We start from the raw sequence: 12,325 nt of genomic DNA, 5'->3' as shown, positions 1-12,325 counted from the left end.
CCCCTCTCCCATGTCCCCCTCGAACCGTCGGTCCCATTGTTTTCTCCTCCAGATTGTTCATCCAGCCTATCTTATTTAGGCAGACCTGGGGAAGGACTTCTTAAGACAAAAAAACATAAAAGAAGAGTAGTGATAAATTCAGTGATGTTAGGATTTAAAGCTTCTGTTACTTTTTAAAACCAAAACAAAATAACAAAACCAACAGTGAAAAACTGGGGGGAAATATTTAGGATACATATAATCGACAGAGAATTAATATCTTTATAGAACTCCCATGAATTAATAAAAAGCCTAGTCAAAAAGTGGGCAAAGTATGAGAGCAGGTTTATCATATCACATCGAAATGAACATCATCTAATTGAATATCAGCCAGATTAGTTAAGGAATGTTGAATTACAGCCAAGATTAGGAGAGCATTTCATATCCCCTGCCTCCCAAAGATAAAAATTTCAAAGACTATATTAAGTGTTGGCAAGAATATGAAGCACCTGAAATTACTTATATTCTCTAAGTAAATTGGTACCATTTGGAAAACTTCAGTGGTACTCTGACGGTGCCAAGCTCAAACTTTACTGCTCGAACAGCAAAGGTCAAGAAAAAATCTGGTCGTGTTCGCAACTTTGCTTGATAGTCAACCAAAACTCCGACTTGGAAAGCCTTGAACCAGCTGAGGATGAGTCCCGCATCTTGTCGTGCTTTTACTCAGGCAACGCACAGTGCTCGTGTTAGTGCATTGAAACACTCATTGTGTTCTTTATTTGCTTAAAATGTCGTGATTTTATTTACTGTTGTGTTTGGTATTTAATGTACTAGGGGATATTTCCATAACCTAGGGCTGTTAACTTGTGTTAAAGTCCTAGAAAAATGAATTTATATGTAATTTTGGAGCCTCAGAACCAGTTATTTGGTTTTCCATTATTTCTTATGAGAAAAGTATGTTCCGTTCTTGGAATTTTAAGTGTTCAAACATGACTTTGGAACGAATTGAGCTAGATAGACAACCTAGGTATTATTCTATTTGATACTCCACTAAATTTGATGTGCAAACTCAAAAGGACAAGAAATACTATTTGTAAACTATTGTAGTCTGTCCACCAGAGAAGTTCTTGTCAGGGAGGTACCAAGATACGCACAAAAATGTTCATCAAGGAACTGTAATAGCAGAAAACTGGAGACCGTCCAAGTTACAACAGGCTGGAATGGATAAATTGTCTACGGCTCTGGCAGAATGCTACGCAGCAGTGAACAAGAAGGGCTGCAGTCACATAGCGTTGGGGAGAAGCATAGGTACAGAATCTTAGGGGAGCAAGTTGTAAAAGGATACATACAACCTTACGGTATTTTAAGGGTACAGATAAATGTGTTAGAACATAGAGAGAATAATGATAAGCAAACATTCTTCAAGTGGTTACTTTGAAAGAAGTGATAAAAAATAGCACACTAGAAATTTCAAAATATTAGTCCTTTTTGTTTCGACAACTAAGTATCTTGGTTTTATCCACAAACCTACTATCTGTACCTGACATTTACTTGATACCCGTTGGCGTCTGTGTCATCGGTGCCGAGCCGTAGTGACCCTCTGGGACAGCAGAACAAAGCGCTGCTGGTCCTGTGCCATTTCCCCGTGGCTAGCGTCAGCCACCGTGTCCGTCCATACCCCTGGCCCTCCGCCTGACCAAGCAGGGTGTCCTTCTCAGGACCTGGCCCTCTTGATAGCATGTCTAACGCGTGTGAAATGAAGTCTCGCCTTCATCTGTTTGTTCTTCTGGCGGTTCTTGGTACTTTGCCGCTTTCCTCAGCAGCACCGTCATTCAGAGGCATCGGTTCTTCTCCACTCCTCCGCTATCCATTGTCCAGCCCGCAAGGGCACATGAGGTGATGGAGGACACCATGGTTCGGGCCAGGGCCCCTCGGTCCTCCAAGTGACCTCTCTGCTCTTTCACACTTTCAGGAAGTCTTTTGCAACTGGTTTGCCTGATGCAGTGTGTTTGCCTTCTTGACCGCTGCTTCCGTGAGTGCTGATGAGGGGTCCAAGGAAAAGGAAGCCCTGCATCGCTTGTCTTTTCCCAGTATCATGATGCCGTTCATTGGTCCGCTTGTGAGGGTTTTGTTTCCTGTGCCCTGAGTTGTGTGTAATCCGTACTGAGGGCCGCAGTCTTTGATCTTCAGAAGTGCTCCAAGTCTTTAATAAGACAGGACAAAATAATTCATAAATTATAAAGGGTTCCTGAGGGAGGGGGTGGGGAGGGAGGGGGGAAAATGAGCTGAGACCAAGGGCTCAAGTAGAAAGAAAATATTTTGAGAATGATGACAGCAACAAATGTGCTTGACACAATGGATGTATGAATTGTGATAGAAGTTGTACGAGCCCCCAATAAAATTAACTAGCTTTATTTTTTTTTAAATCTTAAGTGCAAACTGCCACATGTAGCATTTGAAGAAAGGTCACCCTTTTTGGAAAAAAGTTAAATCAGTGCTCCCCATCTATGTATTTTATTATTTGAATTTCCTTCTGTGAAAGTTTTTCTTTACCCCTCACCCACCCCGTCTTCTCTCTGCCCTGCTATTCAATTTGTAGGAGAGATTTGAAGCACTGTTCACCAAATATGACCAAGTTACCTTCCAGTTGTTTAAAAGCTTTCGAAGAGTCCGGATAAACTTTAGCAAACCTGAAGCCGCAGCCAGAGCCCGGATAGAACTCCATGAAACCGACTTTCACGGGAAGAAGCTGAAGCTGTATTTTGCGCAGGTATTTCACCGAGCAAATGGCACGTCTCTAAACGTGTCCTCCCGCCCAAACCTGTTATGTCAGAAACCTTTTCAACGAACCGCCCCAATCAGCAAGTAACGTAAACATAGGTGTGTGTTGTTCTTTTTACAGTTGGATTTCTTTATTAGCACATTTACCTTCCGTCCGTGGCTTTGCTCATTCGAATTGACAACGGCACTTTTCTCCGGCAGCCTTTCTGCACCGGGCCTGTCCTCACACTCTAAGCTCCGCGAATGAACTCTGTACATCGAGAACGGTGCCTGCGACGCACCTGCCTTGGCTCCCTTGACAGAGTTGTCTCTCAGATCATGTTCTGTGGTTGCTGTGGAGAACAGCCTCTGTTGGCAGTAGCTGCTGTGCTGAGAGGGGCAGGAAGGGGGCAGGGAGCTGTGCACACGGCTGTCTCAGACTCCAGGAAACCAACCGTGTGGGGCCAATCTGGCTTCTCTCTTGCCACGCCGAGCTAGGAGTCAGCCCTGCCTCCTTTCTCTGTCTTTCATTCCCCTGTTGTTATACCGTCCATTCCTGGGCGCGACCCTTCTGGACAGCGCCCATGCAGCACTCATAAGACCCTGCTCTGGCTGGAGGGAGCCGCGGGGGCGTTCGGGTTACCGCAGGTGAGAATCAGTAAGCAGGGAGGATACAGTCATCCACCGTCACCGCGCCTTTCCTCAGCCAGCAGCCACCTCTTCTCCAGGCCTCGCCTCCACCACAAGGTTCCGTGACTTCTGCCCGCCCGCTGCTCTGCCTCGCCGTTTCACAGTCTCGGTGCTGCTCCTCCCTTCCGTGACCTGTCTTGGCCGCTGGTGGCTCTGGTCCCGGCCGAGGCCTCGGACGTGCACCCCTCACCAAGGCCCCGGCCTTTCTTTCTCTGCTCCTGCTTCACAGATGGCTCCCCTTACAGCCGGGGGTGGTGTGTGTGTGTGTGTGTCTAACCTCTGTTAGTGTTGCCCAGGCTCTATTTGCGTGACCCCCTCCCCACCACACACACACACACACACACACACACACACACACTCATGGTGGGAGTTACAGAGACCCCCTGGGTAGACAAGCTACACTAAGAAATGCCACTCACCGCAGGTCTGTGACACTGCGGAGGGTTCTGTGGGTTATCAAGAAGTGCCCTGTATTGAGGACCATCTCCAGGGCCCGGCCCGGCTGCCACCACTCGGGTGCTGCAGGTGCCTGCCTGTGTTCGACACTGAAGGAGGCTGCCGCAGACCCCATGCTTCGGCTCTGACTGATGGTTTCTGCCAACCCCCAAAGACTGACTGACTGGTGGGGCAGCTGCACAGCTCCGAGAGCAGTCCGCCTTGGGCCCACCCCGAGAGGCGCGCCTTCTGGAACAGGGCACAAAACCAAGACCCCTCGTGGACCTCCTTCCTGCGGCTCTCCACACCTTGACACCTGAAGCTGCTGCGCCAGCCGTCTCACACCTGCCCGGGCAACAGAGGTCTGCAGAAAGTACGGGTGGAACGTGACTCGTGTGCAGAGTTGGACAGCGGTCACGAGCTGAGGGGAGGAAACGATGCAAGAGCCCAGCAACGTGAAACCGAGCACTCTCCGTGAGGTGCCCTTTCTCCTGTTGGTGGCTCAGTCTATGGGGAGAGAGAGAGACGCTGGGGCCGGGACAGCGTCACCGCGTCGTGTCCGAGCTGGCTGTCCCCTCTCGTCCCGTTCTTCAGTCGTCAGTCGCTCTATGTCTTCGTACACAGACCCATTTGTCCCCTATGGAGACGGGAGGGAGGCACCACATGCCGTTGGAAGTCCCGATGAAATAACTTTTCGCCTGCCCTAAAACGGCGGCCTGCTCATAAAACTTCAGAGAGAAAGTGGATGAAGCCTTGCTGTGGTGTTTTATGACTTGAATTTTTTTTTAATCATTTTATTGGAGGCTCATACAACTCTTATCGCAATCCATACACACATCAATTGTGCAAAGCACGCTTATACTTTCATTGTCCTCATCATTCTCAAAACATTTGCCACGTAAGCCCCTGGTATCAACTCCTCATTTTTTCCCCCGCCCTCCCCGCTCCCCCCTCCTTCGTGAACCCTTGATAATTTATAAATCATTATTTTGTCATCTCTTATACTGTCCAACGTCTCCCTTCACCCACTTTTCTGGAAATTTTAAGTAATCCTTTTTATCTTAAGCTTGTGTTATTTGTGATAAGAACTTTATGGTTGATCTTCTTGATGTCACTCAGTGGTAGGCTTGTGGTGGCCTGTTGCGAGTGGCTCTGTCCTGTCCGGAGCAAACCTAGGCAAACATAACAAGAAGTGGAGATCAGGGTTTTCTCCTGAAAGACAAGGTAGCAGCATTCCACTCTTTAACTGGAGCATACTTGCTAATGAATGCACACAATTAACATCCACTAGTGCAAAAAAAAAAAAAGAATTGCCTATATTTATCCCAACCCTTCAGTGATGTGACTCTTTGAGAACCCAGTTTCTTTTATGAAGAAGTAGCAAAATGGAGATTATAAGATCTGTACTAGTGAATTACTTGCTCTGTTTTGGTTCATTTCAAAAACTATGTTTGCCCTTTTTTTATCTTAACTTTCAGATTAAAGAGGGGGTGGTGCATGTTGTTTTGCGTTTCACGTAAAAAACCTAAATGAAAGACGTCTGGCTCCCCGTAATTCTAGCCTCAGTCCACGCACAGTTCGTTCTTACGCCGTGACCCTGCTCTCTGCTCACCATCATCGCTGAGAGCTAAGGGTGCTACAGCATCGTGTGATGAAGAAAAAAAGTGTGCCCAACTCTCGATTGGAGGAGTGTCTAAGGTCTTACAGGCTTGCGTTCAAACAAGCGGCCATCTGAGTGGGGCATCAACTAAGTCCACCTGGAAGAAGGACAGCAGCCTGTGTGATCCAAAGATGAAGAATAGCAGAATGCAAATATGAAAAGGAAGGTATCAGAGCTTAGATGGTGAACACCTGATACACGGAGGGCTGTGAAGGACAGTGGGGACCCAAGCCCATCTGCAGGGTCCTAGTCGGATTCAGCCTCGGGCAGACCCCTCTGGCCACAGCTCAGGGATGCCGACAGCTTTGCTTGAGACAGATCACTGTGAACTTGATTGTGGTGGATGGCACTACGGTGTAATATGTTACTCTCTCGGCCCAACCTGAATTTGCTCTGAGTTTAAATATCTCTCACTTGTTTCGCAACAGAAACGTTCTCTCTGGCTCATTTTAAGCTGGTGGTCTTTTCTTTCTTTCTCTTTATTTTTTAAATTTATTTCTTTTTTCCTGTTTTGTTTTGGCTTTTTATTGTTTCTGTTTCCCTGTTAGAAGGAGTGGATGCATAGAGACAATAACTGATGCAAGGGTCTATCAGGGATGGGGCATGGGGGGTGGATAAAGGAGATTGGGGAGCAAATGATGAAAGCCGGTTGGGGGCGGGTGCAGTAGAACTGATGGTGATGACGTATACACAACTCTTGTTAAAAGTGACTTAGCTGTGGGAGTGGGTGGCATGTGAGTTTTAGATCGTTACAACGTGTGTGGGAAAGGCTTCTGAAAGGAGTAGCTTGAGATGGAGCCCGAGATGAGGCCACAGAGCAATACCCTCTGCGCGAGTGTGCGGTTGCTGCAGCTCACTGCCTGTCCACTCTTACATTCAACACCCGCTGCCCCTTGGCCAGCCAGGTCTCAGCCCTACCAGCTTTCACATGAGAAGCTTGCTGAAGAGACACTTGAACATTTCTCTCCCCCCCCCCAAAAAAAAACAACAACGTAGTGCTTATTTTTAAAACCTCATAAAAACAAACTTGCCCTCAAGTAGATGCTATAGCGCTATAGGACAACGTAGAATTGCCCCTGTGGGTTTCCAAGACTACCTCTTCACAAGGGTAGAGAACCTCATCCTCACCCCCCCCCCCCCCCCACCCCACCCCCCCGCCCAGGCTGGTGGTTTGAACAGTTGACTTTGAAGTTAGCAGCCCAACTTGTAACCACTACACTACCAGGGCTCCTAAAAGGACGGGAAAATGGGCCAGGTCATGAACTGATGGCGAGACCTCCCTGCAGGTGCAGACATCCAGTGAGACTCGGGACAAAGCGTACTTGCTGCCACCACAGCCTACCAAGCAGTTCCTCATCTCCCCGCCGGCCTCTCCTCCCGTCGGCTGGAAGCAGAGCGGAGATGCGATGCCAGTGGTAAACTATGATTTACTCTGTGCCGTTTCCAAATTGGGACCAGGTAACAAACGTTTATGTTTCCCGTTTTTTCCTAAAAAAACCAAACAAACCATCTGGAAGGCCATACTCAGTAATGTATGACTTGGCTAGCCGGTGGCAGGTGAGGTCACGCCAACACGTGTTACCTTTGTGGTCTTGCGTAGGTTCCCTGCCTTCCGTTTTCCGAGCCTCAGACTTCTCATCTATAAAATCAGGTTCATCACGATCCCTACTCCTCAGTGTGGCTGCAAGACTAATAGATAAGTACACACAGTACTCGGCAAATGCAGCTGCCGTTTCTGTTGCTGCAAACGCTACTAGTACTTTGTGAATCTCGGTTAGCTTACCTGCTGTCTGGTCACAGTGCTAGACAGACATCTATGCTGAATGAGTTTTCAAGGTGGCAGTACTGTATCATCCCTTGCAAATTCTTACTGTATTTCTTTCTTATTTCATCTTTCCCCCGTGCCACACTGGTCCCATCTGGTTGCTCCCCCAGGCAGTGTTTTGTCTGTACCGGGGCTCCCAGGGGCTTCGCTCCCTGGTCACTCAGTGGGTCTGCCATTGGAGGTCTGAGGTCTTACGATTAAAGAGTCTCACAAGGTGCTGCCTAGCACTTGACAAGCGTCTCCCAAGGAAAAACTGAAACCGTGATGAACGTAAGCAGGTTCACCTGTATTGTTGATAGAACATGTGTTAACAGGTCTTAGCATCTCCATTTTAACTCAAGACCTCAGTACTCCTCTACAAGGAATTTCTTGATACTGTACAATGTTAGAAGATCTGAAAAGCTCATAGGTGTATAATCCCACAATAAGTAAAGGACTCTTGCAACACATGTAAAGATTGATTGCTTGCTTTTTAAATACTGAAGCTGTTGTTCAAGTGGAACAAGAAGCTTCCAGAAGGCGCACGCTCCCCACTGGCGGCGAGGCTTTCTCTGTTCCCCGCTTTGTCTGTCTCCACAGGAGAGAAGTATGAGCTCCACGCAGGAACCGAGTCGACGCCCAGTGTGGTGGTGCACGTCTGCGAGAGCGAAACTGAAGAGGAAGAAGAAACGAAAAACCCCAAACAGAAAATCACCCAGACACGGCGGCCCGACCCTCCGACCACCGTGCTGAACGAGAGCCCTGGCCTTTGATTGCGTACCGCCAGACCTGTGAAGGTGGTGTGTGGCTGCTGCCGGGGGCTTCCTCCGTGGAGGCCTGCGCCCCGACCACGGACAGACACATTGTTGCTGCTGCGTGTGGGGGAGATGAGGCTCAAAGGGAGCACGGTGCAGGCCTGTCACCACGCCTGTGCTGCACACGGCAGGCATGGCCCAGCAGCTGATTTTGCTGGTTCCTAATTGTAACCGGTGTTCTGAGCGGCACTTTAAATTCCAGGATTTGCCCTCGCCACCCCGGAAATGTGGCAAGACTTGACCATTTAAAAAAATCATAACAAATTAGAAAAATAGTCCTCCCCTCCTTCAGCAATGCCCGTTCCTCTGATTCCATGTAGCCTGGATTACCAAAAGCTGCCATGTTTGTGGATTTAAAAGTAGTCTCACAATTTTCATAATCTAGCCCTGGTATTTTTGTACTGGTCTTAGAGCTTCTAGCTAATATGTTGACCAAAGCTTACCTGTTATTCAGTGCATATGAAATTTTTGCACGAAAAGAAAATGTAAAAGGTAGACTAATTCAAAGAAACTCTTTTTTCCCAAGCGTGTTTTTAGCTTATTTTTTCCTTAGGAGCCCTGGTGGTGCCGTGGCTAAACTTGGCTGCTAACAGACCGGTCGATGGTTTTGAACCCAGCAGCTGCTCTGCAGGAGCCAGACCTAACAGCCCGCTGCTGCCGTAAAGACTTACGACCTTGGACATCCTGTGCGGCAGTCCTGCAGCGTCCTGTAGGGTCATGGAGTCAGAGTCAACCGCAATAGGATTTGTTTGGGGAATGTGGTTTTTTGTCTGTGTGATTTCTTTAGCTGTGGAGAAAACTTGCCCATCTCACTTGGTGATAATCAAACAGTGCAGCTCTATGTGCGCGTTGTTCTCTTCCGTGGACATCAGTGGGAAGTGACGCACACACCACCTGTCCACAGCGTGCCCGTCCAGGGATGGACCCTGCAGGAGGCATGGCTCCGCAGGACATAGCACCGGTGAGTCTGGTCAATTCAGATGTGCAGTGGCTGCTGCGTTCGACCCTCTAGCTGTGCTCTCCTGTCATGGAAACTACTGTCTTCAGCCGCCAGTGTTTGCGCCTGTCGCCTTCCCCAGAGTTGTGCTCACCGCCACGTGTTCTTTCTCTGCTGTGCGGGGTCACTCAGAGACTTCAGATTATCGAATTGCCCATTTAAGACATTATCGGCTTGTTTTGTAAGAGCAGTTACACATACTCTCTTCCTAAGAGCTAGAGAGAGGAGGAGGACATCATGTCAGTCACAAGTACTTTTTGTGAAATGTTTTATCCTTACAGTCAGCAGTTTTCACTAAAACAGAAGAGGTTTCTAACAGTGATTTACTTGAGCTTCCTGAGGTAGGAGCGGCCTCTTTTTACTCTTTGTGGCCTGTTCAGGCTTTGAAGCCCCTTTTATAGAAAAATCTTGAAACTCAGTGTTGTGCTTGTGGGCCCGAGGGCTCCTTATCCTGTGGCTGCTCTGCGGCCCATGTCCAGTGCCCCCTGGCGGGCCTGCAGAGCAGCCACCCGTGGAGTCTGGACCAGCAAGGCAGTCCGACTGCCAGGACAAAAAAGAGCGCAGAGATGGGGCCAGAGTGTCCCATGGTCTTGAGAACGTGTTATTGTGGCTTAGCTGTTCTCACTGTGCTAGGTTTTATTCCCAATGGACTTGAACTGTACTGCCCAAACCTTTATGCTGTCTCTGTTCCACCTGCCCTTAAATACTCTAAAATGGTAAGCTGTTGTCTTTGTATAATACACCACTGCAAACCCCAATGCACATTCAGTTGAAATATGCAAGTCCATAAGCAGTTTATTGAATTTTTTTAGTCAAAAAGTGTACATTACCATTTTGTTAAAATCTGTTCCTTGTTGTTTTTTAAGAGCACTGAATAAATTGAAATTTTTCAACCAAAATTTTAAAGATCCATCACACCTTGGATATACTAATTCTAGAATAATGTTTCCACATGGTAACCTGTGCAGGTAAAACTCTCCTAAATACCCGCCAGCCTTTAATGTTGTGAAACACGCAGAACCTCCGTAGGGCCTGTGACTCCCGCCCTTCCCCTCTCTTATCCCCAGCTCACATAACGCTGTTGCAAGAGATGAGTCTCTCAGCCAGCCTGTTTTTTCAGTTCTTTTTAATAAATTCATCCACTTTCTTCCTTCTTTGAAGTAGTTATGGCTTGATTCAATTCTGCAGAGAATTTTCTTTAGCGATTTCCTTACCATCTGTTACCTCTTTTTTTTGTTGTCATTTTATTGGGAGTTCGTACAACTCTTATCACAATCCATATATACATCCATTGTGTCAAGCACATGTGTACATTTGTTGCCATCATTCTCAAAACATTTGCTTTCTACTTGAGCCATTAGTATTAGCTCCTCATTTTTCCCCTCCTCCCTGCCCCTCTCCCTCATGAGCCCTTGATAATTTATAAATTATTATTTTGTCATATCTTGCACTGTCTGACATCTCCCTTCACCCACTTTTCTGTTGTCCATCACCCAGGGAGGGGGGTATATGTAGATCCTTGTAATTGGTCCCCCCTTTCCACCCCACCTTCCCTCCACCCTCCCGGTATCGCCACTCTCAGCACTGGTCCTGAGGGGTTCATCTGTCCTGGATGCCCTGTGTTTCCAGTTCCCATCTGTACCGGTGCCCATCCTCTCAACCATTACCTCTTTAGGGGAATCAAATTATTTCATAGATTCTTAGGAAAGAAAACGATGCCCAGTATTGGGGGACAATTCTTGTAAAAGAGAAGAAAACCAGACCACTTGCTCAGACAGTTTCCAGAACCTGCAGTGAGCCTCTTGTCTTCTAAATGCTTTAACACCCACTTGAGGACACGCCATCATCAATTAAGACGTGTCCTGGGGAGCAGCTACTGGGCTTACGGTGCTGAGCGGCAGAGCAGGTCTGAGTGGTTCCTTCCCTTGGACAGCTGGCAGTCTGCTTCTTTTCACTGTTATACACTAAAATCTCTCCGTGGTTAAAAGCCAAGTAGGATAAGACTAGGAACTTTTAAAGATCTACGTAACGCTCACCCAGGACACTCCGGTCATTTATGGGATGCTGGCCTTGACGAGGTGCCCAAAAGTAGAGGTCAGGTGCAGTATGTTCATGCCTTTAAAATATGGTCTCGTTTATTTCCCACCAATATTCTCTTTTTCAAAAGGTCACGATATAAAGGGAAAGGCTGCATGTTCATAGAATCCCAGCTACAGAGCTGAAGGCGGCTGTAGAAGGCATGCAGCCCTGGCCTCTCGGAGCAAGTTCGATAGCAGGGGACGTGACTTGCTGTGGAGGCTGCAGCCCATGGAGGGAGGCCCGTTCGAAAGTGAAGACCGGCGACTGACGGGCCAGTGCGCCCTGCTCTCACCCAGGGTGTCTTACAGAGCACCGGTCTCTTTTTAAAGGGGAGACTCCAGACATCAGTTAGCAAAGGAAAACGTGCTAAATGCCTGTCAGGTTCTTCCCTCTTGCCCCAGGTGGCGCCTGCCACACAGGTGACCCTGGCTCCTCTCTCCTTCCTCCTTTCTGCGCCAGCCTGCCCCTATCTACCACCTTTTGCATTTCTAGGTCTCTGTAGTAAGTGTGGCGAAGGGACTTGGGGGAATATTAGCCTTCTCACTGGGGGAGAGAAGTTCACTTTAGATACTCACTTTTTTAATGTTAAATAAGTTGAAAGGATTTTTGAGCCTGTCAGATAAATGTTTATTTGCTTTTTAAAAGAGCTGAAAATGACAGCAACTGATTTTTTTTTTAAAAAAAGACTGTAAAAGTGGTTGTGTTTAAAATAATAGCTAGCAGCTGAGGTTACAAAGAGCTGACCTTGGGCTGAGGCACTGTCTCTACCCACTGAAACAAAAGTGACCATTTCAGGACTCTGGCTAAATTAGATAGGTGTTCTGTGTTGTAAACCTACATTTTCTTTTGAAACAAAATTATGTCCTCTTTACCCTTGAAAGTCCTGCCTAACCCTGGCTGAATGTCTGTCCTCGTCAAAATGGAAGGTTGACATCTATTCAGACAATACGTGTTTTCTGTCAGATTTCCTATTTAGTCCTCGGTCTTCCTGGCTCACGTGGAGGGCTGAGGAGAATGAACGTGGCTGCTCATGGTACTGGCCAGGCCAGTACCCAGTTCCCAGAATTCCCCTACACCACCGTCTGTAGTGGGGTCCTCCGAGCGGA

At 47.6% G+C, this 12,325-nt stretch overlaps 1 protein-coding gene across 1 annotated transcript in view; it reads left to right on the top strand.

Annotated features, from left to right (window-relative positions):
* Positions 1-9,577, top strand: part of RCAN3 (RCAN family member 3) — a 32,729-nt gene extending 23,152 nt beyond the window's left edge. Inside the window, exons 2-4 of the mRNA XM_004705351.2 lie at positions 2,579-2,749; positions 6,811-6,982; positions 7,929-9,577. Of these exons, the coding sequence (XP_004705408.1) occupies positions 2,579-2,749; positions 6,811-6,982; positions 7,929-8,101 (516 nt within the window). The 3' untranslated portion in view covers positions 8,102-9,577. The remainder of the gene's footprint in view (positions 1-2,578; positions 2,750-6,810; positions 6,983-7,928) is intronic.
* Positions 9,578-12,325: the final 2,748 nt, after the last annotated feature.

Source organism: Echinops telfairi, unplaced genomic scaffold, assembly GCF_000313985.2.
Source record: "Echinops telfairi isolate 266 unplaced genomic scaffold, ASM31398v2 ScPeMD7_7457;HRSCAF=8495, whole genome shotgun sequence".
NCBI classification, from domain to species: domain Eukaryota; kingdom Metazoa; phylum Chordata; class Mammalia; order Afrosoricida; family Tenrecidae; genus Echinops; species Echinops telfairi.
Note: the sequence above shows the minus strand (reverse complement) of the source record. Positions and strands in the feature narration are given on the sequence as shown.